Raw genomic sequence first — 22,726 nt, forward strand, 5'->3', positions numbered from 1 at the left:
GGGCATTTGGCATTAGTGACAGGGACGTGTAGGTTGCTCCATCTAAGATCATTCCAGTCATGTCATGGGAAAAAAACATTGTGAAAAAATTCAAAATATGTAGGGTCAAAATATAATATATATATAATATATATATTAGGGCGGGGAACCGATTAAAATTATTAATCTAATTAGAGGCTTTGTAATTAATTAATCAAAATTAATCAAAAATTAATAAATATTTGACCTGAGAACAGTGAGAAGTAATTTTTTTCACATGGATTTTTATTTTTCTTCAACCAATTCCAGCAGACAAGTGTAGAAATAGCATATTTAGAAATATAGTACTTTCAGAAATTCAGGTAGCCTATAGGTAAGTAGACCTTCTGTAAACTATGTTTTTTTAAGTAGACCAATACTTTCAAGTACATTCAGAACATTGGTTATGGTCTTAGTTACCCTGGTCCTTAAACCAGTCATCTGGTGCAGTGTGGGTTGGGTGTGGGTCCTTGTACGTCCACGCTAGCTGCTAATTGTGTTGCGTTGAGGTGATACTTGAGGCTCGATGTGAATTCCTTGTTGCACAGCTTGCACACAACCACGCTCTTATCGACGCTTCCATCCGTGTGTTTATTATAAGAAGATTTCCCATTCACGGGGCCACCCGACACGGTCTCGTCAGCTTCTTCGTTCATGTTCACTGTGGTTTGTTGTTGTCTGAAGTCATGGACGCTAGTTGGTGCTCCAGTATAATCGGTCCCCCCGAAACTCATCCTGTGAGAAACGTTCCGCGGTGCAAAAAATAAGTGTAAAAATGCGTAAAAAATGTTTAATGTGTTATTTTTTGTGTAATTAATTCATCTTAATTCACATAGTAGTTAATTAATCGTAATTAACGCGCTAAAGTCCCGGCCCTAAAAATCATCTGTTGGTATTAATTCAAATCTCTGAATAGGCATGAAAGACATTAACATGCAGATAAATGATACAATTCAGTCATTTTCATCATTTTAATTACAGAATACTAAAAATAACATTACATAAAAGGTCTTTTTAAAAGAAACCATTGAATATTACAAAGGTTGTAAATTTTGTAAAGTTAGGATATAAAATCTTTGAACAGTGGTGCATAATTGAAAAGAAAAATAATTTTCATAAAATGTATATATTAACTGTTCTACTACATAAAAAATGAGATGGACACAAATGGCAGACAGACGAGATGAGTTTCCACGACTCTCCTTTCCAAGGAAGAAAGACTCCAGATGCACAGCACACAATCAGCTTCAGTTCTCAAGTTGTGTCCATGTTCAAAAATAAGGAAAAAAAAGGTTACCATTTACAACAGGAGAGAACAAACGAGCTCGAGAGACTACAAAAGTGACTTGGTGACTGCTCCCAATGTTCACGCACATCTCCACGGGTTCAAAACCCGACTAAAACTGGCCTCGGTTCCATAAACAAAACGCTTTCCACAGGTTCAATCTGTACAAAAGGTTGCAAAATGCTGAGAGCTTCCTATTCCTACTGTACAATCCACAGAAAGCTACCGTGGTCACATGATTCAATACCAGGAGGTCAACCGCGAGGCCTTGGGGAGGGAGGGGGGGGGTGGGGGGGGGGGGGGGACATGCATAATCCAACAGTGTGCTTTCCTCCTCTTTCAGAGACTTACGTCCTGGTTCAGATGTTTTAAGCCTCTCTGCCAGCGTCCAAACGAGAGGTATTTCATCCGTCTGCCGCCTGGGAGACGTGCTAGGTCACATTTTTGGTAAACAAAACGAGGGGGGGGGGGGGGGGGGCAGGCAACAGTTCTTGTGTTCTTTCAAAAACGTCGAGATATGTTATTTTTTTAAATCAAGAGTTACGCTGAGTGGCAGAATCACGATTCCTTCTGTGCAGCAGTAGTGGTTTCAGTGGCCGTGAAGACCAGGTGGAGAGCGAGAAGAAGGTCGAAGAGGAAGCTGACAGAGGACATCTCAGAGGACAAAGGACAATGAGGCGAGAGACACCAGCGGAGCTACTCGGTTCGGCTGGTTTTGTTGCTCAGACAGCTTTTCTTCCTCCTCTTCCTCCTCCTCCTCCTCCTCCTCCTCCTCCCTCCCCAGGGATGGAGGAGCTGCTGCTCTTGTGTAGGTCATAATGCTGTCTAGGTTCAGATGAGTCCCCCTGAGTTAGTGCACACGTCAGAGTCCTGCAGGTCTCGCCCGCTTGTTTGTTAAGAAATCCACAAAAACAAGAAGCATTAAGAAAAAAACAAATCATTTCAGCAATTTTATAATCAAGCTTACAATTAGCTTTGGAGAAAATGAGCCCGTTAAGTTCTAAAAGTCTGATCGGGGAGTGGCCCAGTCAGCGTTAGTGTGGAGGGGGGCACCAACGCGGTGGCCCCCACCGACTGAAGCAGCAAAACCTCTTGAGTCCTGCTCATTTTTCGGGGGAAAACCTCTGAGAAGTACGCGACGAGCCCAGAACCACGCGGCCCGGCTGGTGTTTTCGGAACATGCTGATTGGTCATCTGACACGCCCCCCCCCCAGCGGTTGGTGGTGCAGGTCTGCCCAGCAGGCGAGTGGTCGGGCGCTGGTGCTGCCGGGTGGGTAGACGGGCGGATGGGGGGGGGGGAAGGTGCTGAGGCTAGATCAAGGGAGCCGTGTCCATCAGGCCTTTGTTGGGGTCCAGGCTGGCGAAGAAGCGGACGTCCCGGTCCTTGTCGGACTGCAGGGTCATCACCGTCTCCTCCAGCTCGTCAGAGAAGGCACAGCCCGGCTCCTTGAAGTACGCTGAGCACAAAGAACGCACTCAAACAACAGAAGGAACATCCAACGTCCTCTGGCTCACATCCTCCTGCTTTTGAGAAAATCCGTTTCATCAGGTTGGGAATAATAAAACTATATATTTGGGACCGGTTTAAAATCAAAACACATTTGGATTTATAGGTACCAACACGGATCCAGAACCTTCAGCCCACTTTACCTTTCTCCATCACACTCTGCCTGAGAGCTTTGGCCACCAGGACGCGCACATTGGCCACCGGGTCCGAGGAGAGGCTGAGCAGGCTGGGCAGGAGGTGCTGGCCAAACTGCTCCATGGGCATGCAGTCCTCCTCCACGATGGCCTGCAGATGGTACCAGAAACACACACACAAGGTCACTCTGATGCTAAAGAGGGAGGCCTGAAAGAGTCGGACCAGACACGGAAAGCCTCATGACCACAAAGACTCCTGATGACGGGTCAGAGTGGGATTAACTATTCATTTGCACATCTGTTCATGAAGGTCAAACAGATGCTGATCGGACGCGTGAGCCATGAAATGTGACCCGAGACACGGACCTGGCAGATGAAGGCGAAGGCCTGCCGCCCCACCCACTTGGGACAGTGGCAGAACCTGACGGTGAGCTCGTTGATGAAGTTCAGGCCCAGATCATCGGCTCCACACGCGTACAGCTTCTGCAGGATCTCCACCACCTGCGAACGTGAGACGCATGTCGTACTGCCACCTGCTTTCTAATGAATCCCAAGAACATCCTCCATCGCATCCCATGGCCATCACTCACCAGTTTGTAGGAGATCCACCTGACCTCTGAGACTTTGTCGGAGCAGAGTGTAAGTGCTATCTGTCTGAGGTAGTCATACACATCGAAGTGGCTGTACAACTCGATGATGAGGATCAACTGCCTGTACGGGGGGGGGGGGGGGGGGGGGGAGAAGCACTTCAGTTACAAAACATGTAGAGCTGGACATGCTTGGAAGAGGAAGAGGAGACGTACTCTGCCAGCTCGTATCTGAATCTCCAGTTGCGGCTGTTGTCCGTCACCATGAACTCCTGCAGCTGGTACAGATATTCTCTCCTCTTGTCTGCGTGCAGCAGCTGCAACAAGAAGAACCACACGAAGCGGCTCAGTTACCTGGTACCCAACACAAAACCTTCTGTCCCCTCACATGCATACTAGCTGTAATGTATGATCCTATAGCTTCATGTGGCACCTTGAGGAAGTCGTAGAGGTGCTTGAGGACGCCGATGCGGACCTCATCCAGGTCTTTGAGGAAGCCGTTGAAGATGGGCACCAGGTCGGCCGCGGTCAGCTGGTCTCCCAGGATGACGGCCAGCTCGTGGATGGAGAAAGCCAGCGTGCGCCGCACCTTCCACTGGGGAACGGGGGAAAAGATCAACAAGAGGAACATCTCAAGCCGAGCGGTTCCTACTGAGAAACGGTACAAACTCCTCGTTTGATTTGTGACATTCAGATGGCGGCGTAATGAGCAGCAGCGCGTCTACGTGGTCGCCACGCCGTCTCGGCCGCCGTGAAGTGAGCAGACCTTTTTTCTTTTCTTTCGCCACAAAGCGAAGCGTCGCACAACGACTTTGTTTTTGAAGGGCGCTGAACCAGGAGGTTTGAGGAATAGAAAATATTGGACATCGCGTAGAGGGAACAAAGCCTCTCCTTCCACAACATAAAAACATGCATGTTTGTTTAAAAAAAAAAAACTTCCATACCTATAAAAAACATACATACAATCTGTATGTGTCGTCAATATAGTTATAAGAATATAATAAAGCTGGAGAAAACATACACAGTGACCAGACTGTCCAAAGAAACCGGTGACGCAGAATAAACTCACTGATATAAAGCTTTACTTCCTCTGAACTACCCAACAACAGCCCACTCATCCATCATTTATTTTCTACAGGGAAACCCTTCTACTATTTAGAAAGTGAGTTTGTCATCTTGTGTAAAATGTAATTATTCAAGACCATTTCATTTCGCTTTGGCTGCCAATGTTACTTCAACCAATAAGAGCTTATTGCAGAGTAAACAGACACACAAAGCTTGGAAGATTTGTAACAAAGACAGTACACTATAAAAATAATGGCCTCAGGACAACATTTCTCAAAGCTCTACAATCCCAATAAATACAGGTTTAGCCACACGGTGAGAGAAGCTAAACGAATGTACTCTGAGAAACTCCATCAGTTCTCAGCTAACGACTCGACAGGAAGCAGCACGTGAAGCTGTGGAAACACGTCTCAGCCTCTCAGTCTGCAATCTGCCGTCTCTCCAGGACTCTGAAGCAGCCAGAAACATCGTAGCCGACCCCCCCGGACATGAACCGTTTGTGCCCCTTCCATCCGGCAGGAGGCTGAGGTCCATCAGGACCAAGACCTCCCGCCACACCGACAGCTCATCAACAGAGCCGCCCCCCCCTACTCTCATGTAGATTTGTTGTTATTAACCACTGACCACCATGAAAGGTAAGACACAGACTAGGGATACCTGCCTCCTGCCCCCCCCTCCCCATCCAAAGTGTCCCTTTTAGAGTCCTGTCCCCCCGTCTCTGCCTACCTGCACGTCGGTAGCGAGGGTTTCATACGTCTCCTTGAGGCAGTGCCAGTTCTGCCGCCCCAGAGTGAGCGCTACCCCCGGCAGGCTGAAGGCGCAGTGTTTGGCTATTTCCGTATCCACCGTCTGAGCCCGGGCCGGGTCCGTCATGGAGAGGTACTGGTCCAACAGCTGCTGGGGGATGACATTCTGCAGAGGACGTAGAAGGTCAATGAAGCATGTGTGCGCCCTCTGGATGACGGGATGATGGCGGAGGCGCTGACTGACCTGGATCTTGGGCTTATCCTCAAACCCTGGGCTGTGGGCAGAGTCGTCTCTTCCTCCCTCCTCTTCCTCATCATCCTCGTCCTCGTCATTCTCAATCAATTCAGACTCCTAAGGAAAATACATAAAAATGAGCAAACGGCAGCCGTCTCATTAAAGACAAGACGTTTTCTCATACGATACAGTGTAGTGTTGCAGTGGTTTTAATCTCCGCTGTAAATCAAAACCGTCACATGCAGGTGGGCAGAAATCTTAGGAACAAAGCAGTTCTGTAGAACCAAGTCCAGCACATCATGTACAACATACAACTGCACACATCAGCTGAGTGTCGTCCCGTACCTGAATGGGGGAGTCGGGAGGAGACTCTTCCTGGTCCTCCAGGGGCTCCGTCTGCGTCTCCTCGTCCCCTTGCTCCTGGACGGGACTGGACTCTGAGGCCGGAGGCGGCTCCACCGTCTGCTCCTCTTCTGTGGGACTCTCTCTGCTCTCGGACTGGACCTCCACGGACTTGCTCTCCACAGGAGGGCTGTCGGCGTCGTCTTCGGGCGGCTCCTCCGGCTCCGTCAGGCCGTCGTCGTCCGGGCCGTCGAGCTGCGCCGCTTTCAGAGCCGCCGACAACACCTGTACTTGAGCTGAAACACACACACACACACACACACGCCTCAGTCTACACGCAGACTCATTGACAAACACGTTGGACGCAGTCGTCTCTCTCTGCACGCACCTTGTACATCGGGGTCATCCATGTGCGGTTGCAAACAGTCCAGGACCTTCTGGATCTGGTCACTGGTGGCTTTTCCAGGGCTCAACTTGGAATCGGGATAATCAGGTTTATCCTCCTCCGCTTTCTTCTCGCCCTGCTCCATTCCCACCTCAGACTTGTCACTCTTTAGCATCTCCAGCTCGCCGCTTATGTCTGGTAAAGGAGATCTCCAGTAGTTGAAGGAGTTAAAGTTCTGGTCCGTCTGCTCCGTGTCTCTCGAGTTCTTAGCATTGTTTGTGGTGGTGGGGCCGGCCTTGCCGCTGGAGGCGGTGCGGGTGAAGCCGCTTCGCGTCTCTCTGGAGACCGAAGTGTAGCTGTTGTCGTCGAAGCTGTGCGTTTCCTCGCCGTCGGCGGCGGAGACGTGCTCGGGGGACGGCGTGGCGCGACCGTCCTGGTTGGGAGGCGTGTGAGCGATGGTGCGTGCGGTGTGGCACACGCTGATCCCGGAGCAGTTCAGAGAGTTTAGGGAGCACTCGCTGAAAACATACTTAAAGTTTCAGTACGGCCTGAGCATAAATGATACGAGTTTAAGAAACAAAGACCAAGATTCAGGGGAGGTCAGGTGGTTTTTACCTGTCCAATGTACACCTGGGGACGTCTAGCAGGGTGCCGTCTTCTCTGAAGCGGAGGCCGGTGCTGGAGGGATTGGCGAAGGTGGAGATGAAGCGCCCTAAAGACTGAAAGGCAGCCTGTCGCACCTGAGAGGGGAAATCAGTCAGTGAAAAAGCCCCATCAGGTACCTTCTATGCTCACAAACGGGGGGGTTTGCGTAGGGGGGGGGTTTGGACAGGCACAACATGCAGTTTATACAACACGGAGCGCATACACCATGCGTCCGTGTGGTCAGAGATGGGCTCCACGTGGAGCCTCATGAACACGAGTAGATGCCAAGTTACATGTGTCATTTTGAATGTCATCTGGACACACGCAGATGTATAAAGTACAAATTACACTTAAATGTGTGAACTTTTGAGACCAAAACACTGACGTGGCCTCGAGCCCCATTGATTTCATTTTAAACCTAATTTGAGAGAACAGCAACTGCAAAAGTGTTTCTCCATTTCTTAACATTTTCCTCCCACTTGCTTTGCACAAAGGCCGATATTGATATTGTAACATTTCTCTCACTATTACGAAAGAAGATACACAGCTGTGAGGAAAACAACTCTTTTCATCATTCAACAGAGGAAGTTACACATAAATGTTCATGTCATTTTATGCAAATTGATCCTGTGTCTTACCCAGCGAGACTGGTCACTGATGAGGCTGATAAACAGGGGGGACAGTTTAGTACGTCGCACCTCTGGAGAGGTAGAATTGGAGACCATCATGAAGCACTCTGCACAGGCTTTCCTGATGCCCCACAGACTGTCTGAGCACAGGTCGAAGAACTTGGGCATCTAAAAGAAACACAAAAAACAGGCAAGTCACAGTGAGTGACCAAGAAACTACTGACATTCTGAAACGACAGAACACGGGTTACAAAATAAAGATTTACAATTTCCAGTCAAATAAAATGAAAAAGGTCTTTACTACTTTCTCACCAGTAGTTTTTCTGTGGCCTCCTGACCAACAATAGAACAAAACTCTCCGAAATTTGCAGCACAGACCTGTAAAACACAAAAAACACCATTTAAATTAAATAAAAAGAAAGGTAATTTCAAACACTGTAATGAATATTTAGAATCCTAATAACGTTATCATTACATAAGCCACTTACGGAGTTTAATTTCTGAACATTAAATGTCAGATTTGACGCTAACATTTCCAGGTCATATTTTCTGTAGTTCATATATTTTTTAGGGCTGTCAAAAATAGCGCGTTAACGGCGTTAATTAGCTGTTTGTTGTTAATTACGTCAATTTTTTTGACGCATTTCACGCATGCGCAATGTGACAAATTATTCAGGTCAGGAAAGTGCCTCTTCCTCTAGGGAATGCACTTCATCCTATACAACACATTACTGCCACCTGCAGGCATATGTCAGGCCGTCAGGTTCAGCAAGTTGTTTGCGCCAGAGACGGATGCGGAGGAAGACAAGCCAATGCGATCTAAATCCTCCCAGGTATGGGGATATTTCACACTGAAATGGGGGTGGTAGCGGATTTCTTTGCAGCGCCAGTCGTTCTAATCGCCGCGCTCGACTTCAAGGTGTAACCTTTATTATTGTTCGGTCTGAAACGGCGCGCCCAGTGACGGGTGGTGCAGCAATATTGTTGTTCGGGTGGAAATCGGGAGAAAGGTCGGTCCGGGAGATTTTCGGGGGGGGGCTTTGAAACATCGGGAGGGTTGACATGTCTGGTCATGTCTGGTCATCGCAGGAGCACAAACTCGCAGCAGAGTGGGATAAACTGCAGAGGCTCGAGACCCTTCTAGAGCCATGCAGGGAAATCAGTCTGTAACTTATCAAATAACATTGATTTGATTATTTTCTGGAATGAATTAAAAAATCAAATATCAATAACATATATTTATGTAAAAAATAATAATTATGATAATAATAATGATAATTATGTATCTGTGTCCTGTTATTTATCTTTAGTATGCATTTCAGAAAGAAAAAATGGTTAGGATTCAGGTGTGATTAATCATGATTAATCCACTGAAAATTCTGATTAATTTGATTAAAAATTTTAATCATTTGACACCCCTAATATTTTTGTATTATAACGTGCTGAATAAGTAAAAATAAAATTGAAGCATTCAACAAGTTATGGCAGGAAACATTCCTCACAGAAAACAGTGTTTGTGGTGATGCACAAAATGAATTAAGGCTCACTCACAGCGTTATTGAATTTATTCTGACACAAAGAATAAAATAAGATTAGAAAAGTGCTCTCAGTTGTGACTTGTTGCGTCTACAACTATTCAAGCATTTTGCAACTGGTAAAAAGTCTCTTGGAGGCCGTTACCTTGCGGACTTGAAAGAGTCGGGCGTCACTGCACAGGTCGCAGAAGCGCGGCAGCAGGAGATGCTCCACGGTGTCTTTTCCCAGCATGGTGACCACTTTGCACATCATCTGTAAGGGGAGACGTACGGAGAGGAGTCATCAGACCCGTGATTGTGCTCAAATGACAAAATTACAAGCTGCTGATTCAAACCGACAGCTCTACAGAAAGCCGAGATACGGTGCACTGAGGGACAAAAACAGGGTGTTCAGAGAAGAGGGGAGACGTGTGAGTGCAGGAGTTTCAGGAGCAGGTTTTACAAGTTTCAGGAGGCTGGAAAACTGATGAGAGAACATGTCTTTGCACTGATGACCAGATAACGGCATTGACTCTACGTGGCCTCTCAGTTTCCCCTCATTGTTAAATGTTAGGCTTCTTACCGAGACGGCCTCGATTTTGTAGTCATCATCACTGCTGGGTTCTGTGAGGTCGAGCAGAACTGGACAAACTTTGGTCTCCATATCGGCTTTAGAGATGAGGCCCTGCTCCAACAGAACAAGCAGCGCTGCCTGGCTGGTCTTCCGCACCTGGGGAAGACGGGAGGAAGTTGAGAATCCACCAAAGGCTTTATGCGATTGGATTTGACCCGTCTCTTATTTGCCAATGGCTCAGGAAAAGAGATCTGAAAGACAAGCGCTGAACGCTGTGCAAGAAGGAATCTCCCACCTGGTTATTTGGATCTGTGAGATATCGGACTACAATGGGGACCAGGTATCTTGAGAAAGCTGCTGGGAAGTTGGGCCGACTCTCGTGCAAGAACATGGCAATGTTGGGGACCTGCTCCATCAGTTCGGCTCGCACTGTGGGCTCTGAGTACGCACATTCAATTGTAACAGTTATAACACGTATAACGACAAGCGCTGTGAGCTTGAAACCATGTGAAGAATAAAACCTAGAAGACTTGAATTTAATAAAAACAGGAGAGAAAAGACGCCACGACGGTCAAAAAGCCTGCACTCATACAGAGACGTGACGACTCGATTTATGAGAAGGAAAATTCATGTACCTCCATCTTCTGACATTCTGGCCACTGTCTCCATGACACTGATAAAGTCATTTTCATTGTCACTGAACTCTCGAAGCACATCAAGCAGGCCGCGCGCCACGATCTGCCTAGAAAGCAACGGGAGCGTCAAGTTAGTCGAGTGCTGACCGCACCCAGCGGGACGGAGCCGTGCGTTACACACACACACACACACACGTACACACTGTTAAATGTTTGCGGAGGATATTCATTACACTGGGGCCACCATGTTAAAGTAATCAAAAAAACTACATTTATCATCAAAACCTGCAGCAAACTGGGTCTTGTAATCTATTGCCTTATTTCACACTGACACCCTGCAACCATAGATCACATTCCTGCGTTGCAGAGTTCAAGCAGGTACGTGACAAATACACAGGAATGCAGGAGAGTATAAAAAACTCCTCTTGATTGGGTCACGTGTTAACTTGCCGCTGTGAAGTTTATGATTCACCCACTGTACAATTTATAAAACAGATAAGAAAATGACAACATGTGCAAAATTAAGTACTACTTATTTAAGCCATTAAACATTTTAGTAATGATAAAAACTACATTTCTTGTTTAGGCAAAGCAAAATAAATATAAAGACAGAACCCAAATTGTTGTGCGAAAGTTCTTGCTAAACGCTTCCCTAAAATGACTTGTCACAAAAAGGCATTTTTTATAACTGGCCACAACCTCTCATCCTTTTTCTACAAGAAATGACACAGTCCAGATGTTTCCTTGATTACAAGTCCCACTTGGGTGCAGATGTTTCCTTGTTGCAAAGGCTGAATGGGGTTGTTGCTCAAAAGAAATCCTAAACATTAGGATGCGTCTACAAAACTGCAGATATATAAAAAGCCCACATGACCAAACAGCCCTTTTGTCAAAGAAAAATAAACAGAAGTAATGAAAAACAAAAGTGACCTCAGTGTAGAAAAAGAATGCATTTCAAATATATTGATAACTGTGTGGACACTGAACACAGTGGGGAAGGAAATTGTTGCTGGATGAAAACATCATTCCAGCTAAAGGTCTGAGTGTTTTGTACTGCTACGATCAAAGGTTACTTTTTACTGGAGCACGTGTGGCGTCGACAGCCGGGCGGCGGGGTTTGGCTCACCTGTTGAAGACATTCTCGCTGAAGGCATACTTTTCTAGCCTCCCAAGAGGAGTTAGGTTGTCTTGTCCTGCATCGAGGAAGGCTGTGATGCGGATACCGTCGCACTCTGAACTATAGTCATCAAATCCAACTGTGATATACAAAGAAAGGTTTTTTTTTTTTTTTGTCACACAAGGTGGAGCCGAAAAGGACAGAGCAGATGCCAACAAGAGGCAGACATTTTAACAAGGGCTGACAGATGCACCACAGTAATCATACGGCCGTGCTGAACAAAATGAGTCACGCTAATTGTCAGGAATGAAGCTCCTTAATTTTGTGAATAAGTAGAAAGCTCCAAGTCTTAATAATTATTCTATATAATGCTCTAACCATAAATACACGATGGCATTGACAGTTTAATCCAGACGAGGTTCTATCACTTTCGCCATTGCAGACGACACGGACTGTAGGCCGGTATGACACCTAATAATAGCAGGGCGTAAAACCCTGAAATACTGTTGACAGCTCCATATTTCACATGGGTCAATGAGGTCTACCAGACACGGATAAAACTCCACACACATAAAATAAATGAGGTGCTGTTAGATGTAGTTTGTACTCACAATCATCGAGATCATCATGGCCATCTTCAAAGTATAAAGATAGACCTGCAAGAAAAAGGTGATAAGAGGGGAAGTCCATGGTGGCAAGCGACTCCCTGGTCGTTTCAGCAGATACACCTTCATTCCCTCTGTGTGGATATTTGTCCCGACAAACCCATTCTGGGGCTAAACCCCACCAATACAAAGTTAAGGAACCTCTCATTTCAGAGGTACTTTTCCATCTTATATGCATCGTCTCTATTCGTTCTACAAACATGACACTCAACCTACTGCAGGAATACATGGTCTCAGACATATGCAGCATCAAGTATCTGTGTCCTGTAACAGACTTTATTCTGACAAAAACAGTTTTGTAAGTTTTTTTTATTTTCATTTGCTTATCCTTACTGCATCCGTCCTTGTATTTCTGCTGCTGTGACAATTAAATGTTCCTGCATAAAACTACAACCATCTTTTTGAGATAAAACAACAAACAATTGTTGGATCACTTGGATGACTGTATTTGTTATTTCGGTGTCAACATACACGTGTCGTGTACTACAAAGCAGGTACTTCCCATTAAGGTTACCACACATTTTGCAAGGTTGCGCTAAAACAGGCCGATCCTACAGTGAGACCTGATTTCTTACCATCATCCTCTGATAGAGGAAACAATAACTAGCAGCAGTGTGGTCCACAGAGGAGCTCACAGTAAAGTCCCAGAAGTAGAAGCATGTGCTGCGACGGCTAATGCCAGTGTTTACTGCTGCCCATGCAGGGGAATGTGCTCCAAGTACAAAAACAGATCCCATCCACAAAAACGCATCAAACCAGCTGTGTTGCGTGTGGAGTGAATAACGTGACGACTAACAGCACACCGCAGAACATGTTGGCGGAGAGCTGCATTTCTCCTTTGTTATTGTATAACGGAGGATTTGATCAGCTTATGGCTGAAAATGACTTTAGCAACTCGGCTAACGTAAGCTAGGTCAACTCGCTAGCCTTTGCTATGACAACAGTTCGATAATAAACACGGCTTAAAGGGTGCAGTGCTGTGCAGTTACACAAGAGAGTCGGATTATAAGTAAGTAATAAGTAAGTGTACATCTGAGTGTAGCCTCAAAGTCACACGTTTGGATAACGTTGCCCATGAATAGCTTTCGTCAGCTAGCTGGCTAGCGGTGCTAAGTTTGCTAACGCGGCTCGTCCAGCGCTTTCGCTTGACTTGGCTCGCCTTCGCCAGCACTTTGCCTGTGAATACCACGAAGCCAGAGGAAAGGGAGCCACTTAACCGAAATATATGCTCTAAAAGGACCACGATGCCGCTTCACAAGTTCAAACAAAGCGTCAAAGTACGAGAGACAAGACTATTACAAAAGTGCCATTACCTGCCATCTTGAGTATCGGCTCGGCTCTGCGGGCTGCCGTCCCGTGTGGGCTGTCACCGCCGCACAGCTGTCACTCAAACACGGTAGAAAACTACTTCCTGAAGGCACTTCCTGATGCTGGTAATCACCGGTTAGATAATATATCTATACGTACACATTTTAACAACCGCGACCGACAACCGACTCTCCGCTCGGGCACAAACTCGACATAACTGAGCGGAAACAACGAGCCGGCGGGGCTTTGTGTGTTTTTCTCTCCCAACAGAAGCGAGCCGACGCGGTCACGTGACCGCGGCCCGCGGTTCAAGATGGAGACGGCGATCCGGTGGCTTCGCTGTTAGCTGCTCGGCGACGATCACAATGTGGCGAATGCGACGCGCTTCTGGACGTTTGTGCGGCGGCAGCGAGGAGAGCAGCTCAGCCTGAGACCCGCGGGGGGGTTTCGAGATGAAGTGACGTCGTTTGGAAACACGCAGCACTTTGAGGAATATTCGGGATTTAACCGGTGAACCAGAGGAGGAAACCCGCCAATGTGCATCATCACAAACCCGTTTTGAGTGAGAAGGGAGATCGATATGGCGCTGAGAGAGTTAAAAGTTTGCCTCCTGGGGGTAAGTTGGTGTCGATGTGTAACGTGACATCTAATGGTCCTGTTCATATAGACGGGTGTGTTCACACCAGGTGAGTCTGTCTCACCTGCGGTACAACACTTATCCACGTACACAGCTTCCAGTAAACCATCGCGGAATCAGCATGACATTCCCTCAATCACGTGTGCTGTTTCTCAGGTACAACGAGGTGTCACCTTGGGCCACCTACGAGTGCAGAAGAAACCTGAACTGGGCATTTTTCATTGTTTTGGTTCAGACCATCATCCTTTTTTAGCTTTCTGTAATATCGTCCCTGATGCACAATGCTTATGGAAGTGCAGACAGGTTTGGTTTACCTTGACAGCATCCCATTGGTACCAAACATCTGCTCTCCATGGCATCAGGGACAGTAGTGATCAAGGCTTCTGGTTCTACCTTCTCAGATGTGATTAAAGGACCTTTCTGTTGCATAAGATAATTACAAATCCTCCACATGGAACTTTCCATCCACGATCATTCTCCAACATAACAACAGTATGAGTAACACGTTCACATCTCCTCCTCCACAAACCAGTCTCTCTTCTTCAAATATCGCAACGCGTAAATAGAGAGAAAAAGTAACGGGGAGGTGAGCAGGAAGGAGGAGGATTCTCTTGTGATTATACTTTCAGTAATTGGTTCCCACCATGTTCAGGAAGCACCGTCTTCTTGTCTCTGCAGGACACCGGCGTTGGGAAGTCCAGTATTGTTTGGAGATTTGTGGAGGACAGTTTTGACCCAAACATCAACCCGACCATCGGGTGAGTTCACATCACTTATTCCGTGTTTTTTAGAGATGATGGAAAATGAATCTGCAACGACTGTGATAGTTAAATGTTTGTGTAAAGGGTTTAAAACATTTAAAGGTACTACATAACCGGCAGATTATTCAGAAATAAAACTGTTGCAGCCTGTTAAAAGTTGACTGCTTTTCTCTATAAGTGAAATAGTTTTCTTTTGCTGTGGGTCAAATCAAGAGAGCAACTTTAGAGCCATCGGAGGTTGACAAACAATCAATACTAAGAGCTGATATTGTTATCAGCTTTAAAAGTACCAGTATCAGACTCTTATTGATATTATGTAAGTTAGTCCTTACAGTTGGGATGTTATCATTTAAGATATCTGATATATCTGATATCTACGTGTGTATAACGCCAACTGGATGTAAAGGAAGGAGAGGTTTATTTTCTACTAGACTCTTGAAATTGCTTTATTTTCAGTTCAATACATTTTAAACTGGTATAATCTATAATTCTCCCCCCCTCAGGGCGTCCTTCATGACCAAGACCGTGCAATACCAGAACGAGCTGCACAAGTTCCTGATCTGGGACACGGCTGGACAGGAGCGGGTCAGTACTGTCCTGTGAGCTTCTAAAGCTGAGATGGTGGATAATAAACAAAGTGCAGGGTTCTAAGCTTGTGTTTTAACTTTTACGCTTTGCACAAACCGCGACGGTTAATTTTTAAATAAAGTCACGGATCGGGTTGACTTGGCGTATTCACAGTTCTGCTCAGCCCCACCTCGTGGTTATTGAGGAAGTGAGAAAGCTTCATGTGTGAGTTTTCCACTCCCGCTACGAGGGGAAAGTGCAGTTCTTCATCACATCCGAGAGGGGGCGACATCTACCTTCCTCTCAGCAGAGTGCTACCTTCCTCCTTCCTTCCCTCTGGTTCACGTCTCCTCATCCAGAGACACAAAGCAAGGAGAGCGTCGCTTTTCTTTGGCTCCGATCGTTTCTTAATGTTTCAGAGACGTCTGAAACCAGGTTCCACTACAGCGCTGTGTTGTTATCACGTGTCCCTGCTGCTGTCCTCGAGGGGACGAGATGGAATCTGAGAGTCTTTCCTGCTTTCCCCCCTTTGTCTTTTCTCCTGTGAAATGTTTCTCTTCATTCTGTTTTTTCCGTGATTCTTTTGTCTCATTCTTTTTGCATTTTCTCCACTTTTTTCTTCCCCTCAAATCCACATTTTCCCTCCCGTGTGGCCTCTCAGCTTCCCAACCGGTTCCCATCCGCGTGTCAAATAGCAGCAGCATTCCGTCGCTACGTTTTGTGTGTTTTCGCACAAAGCTGCTGTGGTTTATCAAAGTCTTCAGAGTCGAGCACCATTGCACTTGGAAGGAGAGACCGATCCCATCCCACCATCCATATCTCAGGACCAGATGATCCCGGCTGTCGTCGGCTTGTCGAGTCCCCCCCACCCCCCCCGACGCATCCTAACAGTACAGGAAGGCTCCTTTCATTGTGGTTTTTCTAAATGAATCGGCGGTCCTCGGTGTGTTGAGGTGCTGCTTTGTGGCCTCGCTGCGATCAGGCAGGAGGAGACCACACAGGCCTGGTGGCCGCGGCGGTGAAGCCCGACACCAGCAGCCCCCCCCCCCCCCCCTCCATCCACCACCCCCCCCCTCAGTGACTGCGCCAAACGGCCCCCGTTGGATTCCAGTCGGCGGAGTTGGGGCCAGTAACAACTATAATTATGTGGAATGTGGGCTTTCCTGAGGTGACTGTGTCCCTCTCAGGATGGATGGTTTGTTCCATCGCGTTGGGAAGGTGGAGTCAGACGATGGTTGGTCTTATAATATAAATATCTTTGGTCACTACATGGCACGTTGCTTTATTAGTCTGTTGAAAGCCCCGATTTAAGAGCCTGTTGCAAGGAGACATGCGGAACATTTCTGTTAAGAAGTTACATCTGTGTGGTACTAAATGCTTTTTTCAGTTTTCATATTTTTAATTGTTGTGTTGGTTATAATAATGTTATTTTTGTTCATTTATTTACGGACTCCTGCCTCACTTTGCTGTTCCAATGCCTTTAGACGTGAGCAGTTTTCTACTTGCTTCTATGATCTTTATATTTTGTCATAAGCTAAAATGTTGGAGATTAAACCTGTACTTTGAAAAAGTAAATGTTATGGAAAAATGATTCATGAAAATCCCACTCCCACTATTTTGTTTATAGAGTTTTCACTGTTGACTTCCTATTGAGGACAGTCGGGGGCCATCGGTATCGGGGGGGGGGGGGGGGGGGGGGTCCGTCCGTCCTTTAGGACCCAGTGAACGTTTCCTTCACACTTCTCAGCCCTCCGTCCAGTAGATGCTGAGTTATTTCAGTCTGGACCTGGTGGGGGGCGAGCTGGGAGCATGGATGGTTTCATGAGCTCGTTGTTCAATCCAGGTTGGATGATGGAAAGTATTTCACCTCAGAATTACCCCCCCCCACACAGCTATGGATTAAAAAAAACGCACACGCTGCTTTGGTTACGCCTGGCTTTGTGATTTATTAGGATCAGTTGTATAGTTTTCCATGAATATCAAGCAGCTAACGGCTTTTGACACATTCTGCCCATCTCCCTCTTGATGGCTACCACATGTGTGAGGTCTCGTGGAGAAGACTTGCCATGCTTCCATTTTAAGTAAAGCCACTTGGCTTAAAGGCTCAGAACACTTGGCCTCGGCTTTAATAAAATGCGACTCCAGCCTCTTTTTGTGCATTCTTATTCTGTGTTGTGCGTTTGCCACAGTTAGTGTTGTGAAAAGCACAGTGATGCAATCACCAGGGCCTATGCAACGGAGCATCTGATGTCTGTGAGGCCCACAGGTCACCTTATGCGGGGTCAAAACGGATGGTTCTGTTATACCGCCATGATATGTCATCTACAGGAACCAGCTGACCAGCTCCTGGTCCACAGGCTGGTCGCTGTGTTCGGCCCACTTTGTGTCCTTTGTACCCCTCGTTATTGCTTCCTCTCTCTGTCTTCTCATAGTTTCGGGCTCTCGCACCGATGTACTACAGAGGGTCCGCAGCAGCCGTCATCGTTTATGACATCACCAAAGAGGTATTGTCCTTGTTTTCCTCCTCAACCACTTACTGACTAACTATGTGCAGTAAAGCGTCAACACAAGCCGCCTACCTGCAGCACTCCGCCATTAAAACTGTCATTATGTATGTTTTAGTTTGATCCACATGAAGTGATCTTGTGTGAAATGGATGATTCCCCGTTTGTTGGGTTATTTCTGGGCCAGCAGAGACCACAGGTGGTCCCCTTGAGAAAGAAAAACCAAAACACACAATGTTCTCATTCAAAGGGTTGCGTTCCGTTCCTTCAGGGCTTCTCGTCTCTATTCTAAACAAAGCTCACCGGCCAAAATAATCATATTTCCCAAAATGCCGTACCAATCCGTTCCACCTTCCTCGTAGGCACCGTGCGCTTGTCTTGATCTGTTCAGATGTTCTCCATCTCCAGGATTCCTTCCAAACACTAAAGAACTGGGTGAAGGAGCTGCGGCAGCACGGTCCTCCCAACATCGTGGTCGCCATCGCAGGCAACAAATGCGACCTGTCGGACGCCAGGTGACGTAGCGCGTGTGTCCTGTGATGATGGGAGAGGAAGAAGAGCTGAAGGGCGTGTTAGGAGCCGTTCTAGTGGTCAATGTGGCCTCTCACATTGAAGTATTTGAAGATATTCTTGTTTGTCTGTATCTTCCACACAATCTCCCCGACTCGTACACATGTGCTTTTGATCATTTCCGTCCTTGAAATTGGGAAATCTCTCTCGCAGCATAATCGCTGTGGACTAACATTTCGATGCTTATCAAGTAATGCATGAAATTGGAGAATCTGTTCACATATTGCGACATAATGGTGTTGAAAGGCTCTCTTGTGTTTACAGGGAAGTGCCAGAGAAGGATGCCAAGGACTACGCCGACTCCATCCATGCCATCTTTGTAGAAACCAGTGCCAAGAACGCCATTAACATCAACGAGGTGTTTATAGAGATAAGTGAGTGGGTTTACTGCTATCTCCAGCTTATCACCAAACTGTGACCATTCAAGCATTGCACAGCATCAAGGTAATTATCCGCAAAGCCAGTAGACGAGATTCAAAGAATTACCGATTGGAGGCCGAGTTCCTAAACATTTCAAGTGTAGTCGTTGTGTGAATCCTGACAGCGACGATGTGGGTTGGAATGAGTAACGGATCACGTTTGTGGGGGCAGTGGATCTGGTTCTGTAGTATGTTCAGATAGAGTCGATATTAAGGATATAAATGTCTTTTTGTAAACTCGATGGACCGATGCCTCGTGTATTGTATCGTCCCCGAACACGATGTTTAGTTTTCACCTCGTAAGTCCAACGTGGTCCTGGAGACACCGACTGGATCGGGCGGTACCACGCAGAGGTGGTTTTAAAGGACTTTGCTGTGTTTTTCAATGTGATCCAGTCGGTCAGATCAAATCAGGCCGCTGTACTGAAAACTTGAAATTGAAGCACAGGCCAGTTGGGTTCTCTTCATTCGCATGTGATGATGCAACGAAATCAGTTCATCTGGAAAATATATACAAAAAAAAATCAGTTTTACACAAATGTTTTTGTCTCCTCGAAGGTAAGCGCATCCCTGTAGTCGACGCAGCAGGAACTACAGGGAAAGCTTTCAAACTGGGACGTCAGGCCTCGGAGTCTCGCAGAATGTGCTGCTGATGATTCCAGCAACTTTCCCCTCCTCCGTGACCTTTGACCCGACCTCTGTGCCCCCCGGGCCTGCTTCAGCTTCCAGCCCAACTCTGCCGACACGGGTCCTGGGACGCACAAGTGTCCCTCGAGTGACCGTAGCATTTCAACCACAAACAAAACAAAAAAAATGTTAAACATCAATAACGTGTAAGTAAAAAAAAAAAAAGGTCGCTATAATTGTATTTGCTTCTATCGTAGACATCAAAATCATGTAAAATTGCCCCTGGGTTTATGAGACTTTACAGATTAATGAAATGAATTGTTCTAGTAAATTTGTAATAATTTACTACCTTTAAAACCAAATATGTAAAAAAAACGGCTAAATTCCCCCAAATGATTTTAATGGCACTGAAGTTGTCGTCTTTTTCATGACGAGATCTCTCAAACAAACAATTTGTCTTATTACGATTAACTCCTGTAATCAATAATCAATATTTGATGAAGACGATCACAGTCTTCATCGGGGTTTGTATCTCGACGGATAGATTTTCCAGGCGAAATATCAATTTTACTGTGTGATTGATGTTTTCTTCAAGCTGCATTTCAAGGCAAATCCCAAATGGGTTTTTTGAAGAAAATTGCAATCCCACTGTAAAAAATGTGAAAGTAACTTTGACATTAAAGGAATAGTTTGCGTTGGTATAGATGAGAATATTCCTGTGTTTGTGGGCTCAATATGAAGTTATCAAAGGAAACAAAGACGCTCACTAATTAAAGTGTTATATCTGACAGAGCCAGGTGTTTATGCTAAGCTAACCTGCTAATTATGAGAATGTTATCTTTAACCATTATAGCAAATCGCTGTGTTCCATGAAACAAACTATTCCTTTAATTGTGCTCCACACCTCTGTACATTGTCATGTTTGTGTTGTTATATGATGATGCTTGTAGTACTAAAATAGAATTAACTGAAGCCTGATGTCTACACACACTTTACAGTATCACTTTAGCTCCATTTTGCTCTAATCTTACTCCAACTGGCGAATCCTTTGCGGCTCCTTCACAGTTGTACTGATTTTTGTGAGGTCTTGCCAAATTCTATAATTGTCCCATAAACATTTTTTTCTCTGTGCTTTTTTTGGCACATAATCAGTAGGAACTCACGCATACGATGTTGTTTTAGTACCTGCCTGAGATGAAATCGTACGGGTGGCGATTGAGACGTGGCGCTGGGCGGACACGGCGACCCCCCGATGAACCCCGGCCCCCTTTCTGCTCTGAATTACTGTATTCTTTATTTCCCAGGTCGGCCTTCTGTTTTTCCTTAACCCCAACTTCCTTTGCCTCATTGTGCTAAATTACAGGAAGTTACTGTGGATCCAGCTTTTATTTAGCTTCTAACATGTGGCTCACTGTATCATGGTCCTCTCTGTGATCCTGTGCTCGTTAACATCTTCCTGATTGACTTCCAGTCGACTCGTGGGCCACAGACTTCATTCTGTGGAAATCCATCCTCGTCTCTGGAGCCCTTTCAGCCCCTAAAGATCCTTTCAGTTGCCAAAAAATAGAGATTTGGGCTTAATTAGACTGCATTTCCAGGTTAATACATTTGTACTGTGTGTTCCTCTGTTGTTATTGATGATTTGTGTGTGAAGCCTGTATCTTATTTTCTTATAGAGTGCAATAGTTGTCATTATGACAAAGGTGTAAATGTGACCAAAACAAAGGGATAACGCTTCCACAGAAGAGCTGTGATCTCGTTCCAGCCGTCCCAAGCAGATCATAATGTGTATTTACCTCGTGTGTTACGAGGCCTCAGAAAGCAGAGGGGCTTCTATAGGTCAAAACTTAAACTAAAAGGGAATGTGGTACTTTGAAAGCTGCATTGTAGTAGTTCTGACATCACTCCGTGTCCTGCTATCACCTATCACGTGATTCTTGTAATGCTGTTGGACTTTTTCATGCTACCTGGAGGTTTTCTGTTGGTTTTGACTGTTTTCTCAGTTCTTATTGCTACAAAGTAATGGTGCCAAATTATGCCAACGCAATTTTACCACACCCAATATAATTAGCCTTTTTTTTTTATTATTAATGCAAGACAATGATTTAAAGTTTGATCACAGCGAATGGTTTCCCCTTATTCTAAAACAGGAGGCATGGATACAAATTGTGTGCCATCTTTGCATTGAAAAATACCAATAGTCTTGGGCTGGCCCTGGGAAAGTGATGAATCTGTTATGTATATTTTTCAGTGTAAATATATACCATCAAATTGCACATAAATCACAATAGACTTGTAAACGGTTTGAAGTTACTCCGTCTGCATTGTAGTTACCATATATAGCTTTTTACTAGACGTTTCCTATTGATTGTAACAAAATGCCTGAAAAAAAAAAACGTGCCCGCAGTGTATTCACAAATGTGTAAAAAGGGAATTGTCAATTTGTTTGCTAATAAAAGATTGACAAAGATGTTTTTTGTACTGTGTGAGAAAGTGAGAGATGGACCTGTTCCCTGTGGACACGCTGATAACGCTGTTGGTGACTGGTTGTTTTTCGGTTGTCAGACAGCCGGCTGCCTCTATATATATAAATATGACACTTGAGATGCGGGTTTGACTGGCAGCGGACTTTTCACTGCACTTTGAAAGGTGCTGAGAGGGCAGAACGCTCACATGACGACCTCCTGATCTCCAGCTGAACCAAAATGTGAAAACAATATTCCTGCAAACTCCTGAACGCGTAATAATGAAGTATCGCACGGCAGTGTGAGAACACGGGAGCTAGAAAAAAGTTCAGCTTGACAGGTGAAAAGAACCTTGATTTATGAAATGAATCCGAGGTTCACTGACAGACACACAGGCATCATTCCAAAGGATGGTTGCCTTAAAGCAGCTTTCCTTTCCATCCAGGAATGTTTCACGTGGTCTAACTTCATGCTGCTTTACAACACAGATGTAACTAATAACTTTAACAATAACATTAATAATGAATGTGTAAGCATTTAGATGCTCAATCCCTTGCATTGTGCACACTGGTTCATTGATCCATTTAAATGGAATGGAGCCATCGTTATTACTTCAAAACTTCATAGTGAGAGAATTAACAAACCAAGATGCTATACTTTTTAATGTAAATGTTAATGTAATAAGAATTTAAATTTTCTTGGATGCTTCTGATTTCCCCCCCAACATTAATCCCAATACGGATGTGCCATCTACTTTAAAATATTTCAAGCTGGTTAAATGTAAT

At 45.5% G+C, this 22,726-nt stretch overlaps 2 protein-coding genes across 2 annotated transcripts; one reads left to right on the forward strand and one right to left on the reverse strand.

Annotated features, from left to right (window-relative positions):
* Positions 1-1,823: 1,823 nt before the first annotated feature.
* On the reverse strand, positions 1,824-13,527 carry ppp4r1l (protein phosphatase 4, regulatory subunit 1-like). The gene is made up of 20 exons (XM_037490057.2): positions 13,397-13,527; positions 12,030-12,074; positions 11,428-11,557; positions 10,302-10,408; positions 9,962-10,104; positions 9,676-9,822; positions 9,259-9,366; positions 7,891-7,956; positions 7,588-7,746; positions 6,920-7,044; positions 6,308-6,822; positions 5,923-6,215; positions 5,587-5,694; positions 5,323-5,508; positions 3,965-4,126; positions 3,748-3,848; positions 3,535-3,655; positions 3,311-3,445; positions 2,954-3,095; positions 1,824-2,760 (listed from the first exon to the last, which is right to left on the reverse strand). Exons 1-20 carry the CDS (start codon positions 13,401-13,403, stop codon positions 2,615-2,617), a joined length of 2,946 nt encoding a protein of 981 aa, XP_037345954.2. The 5' UTR covers positions 13,404-13,527; the 3' UTR covers positions 1,824-2,614.
* Positions 13,528-13,864: 337 nt separating this feature from the next.
* rab22a (RAB22A, member RAS oncogene family) lies at positions 13,865-21,946 on the forward strand. Its single transcript, XM_037490059.2, has 7 exons — positions 13,865-14,007; positions 14,707-14,786; positions 15,293-15,374; positions 17,789-17,860; positions 18,269-18,375; positions 18,695-18,804; positions 19,408-21,946. Exons 1-7 carry the CDS (start codon positions 13,972-13,974, stop codon positions 19,500-19,502), a joined length of 582 nt encoding a protein of 193 aa, XP_037345956.1. The 5' UTR covers positions 13,865-13,971; the 3' UTR covers positions 19,503-21,946.
* The last annotated feature ends 780 nt before the right edge of the window (positions 21,947-22,726 follow it).

The sequence above is a fragment of the Pungitius pungitius genome, chromosome 8, assembly GCF_949316345.1.
Source record: "Pungitius pungitius chromosome 8, fPunPun2.1, whole genome shotgun sequence".
Classification (NCBI taxonomy): Eukaryota; Metazoa; Chordata; class Actinopteri; order Perciformes; family Gasterosteidae; genus Pungitius; species Pungitius pungitius.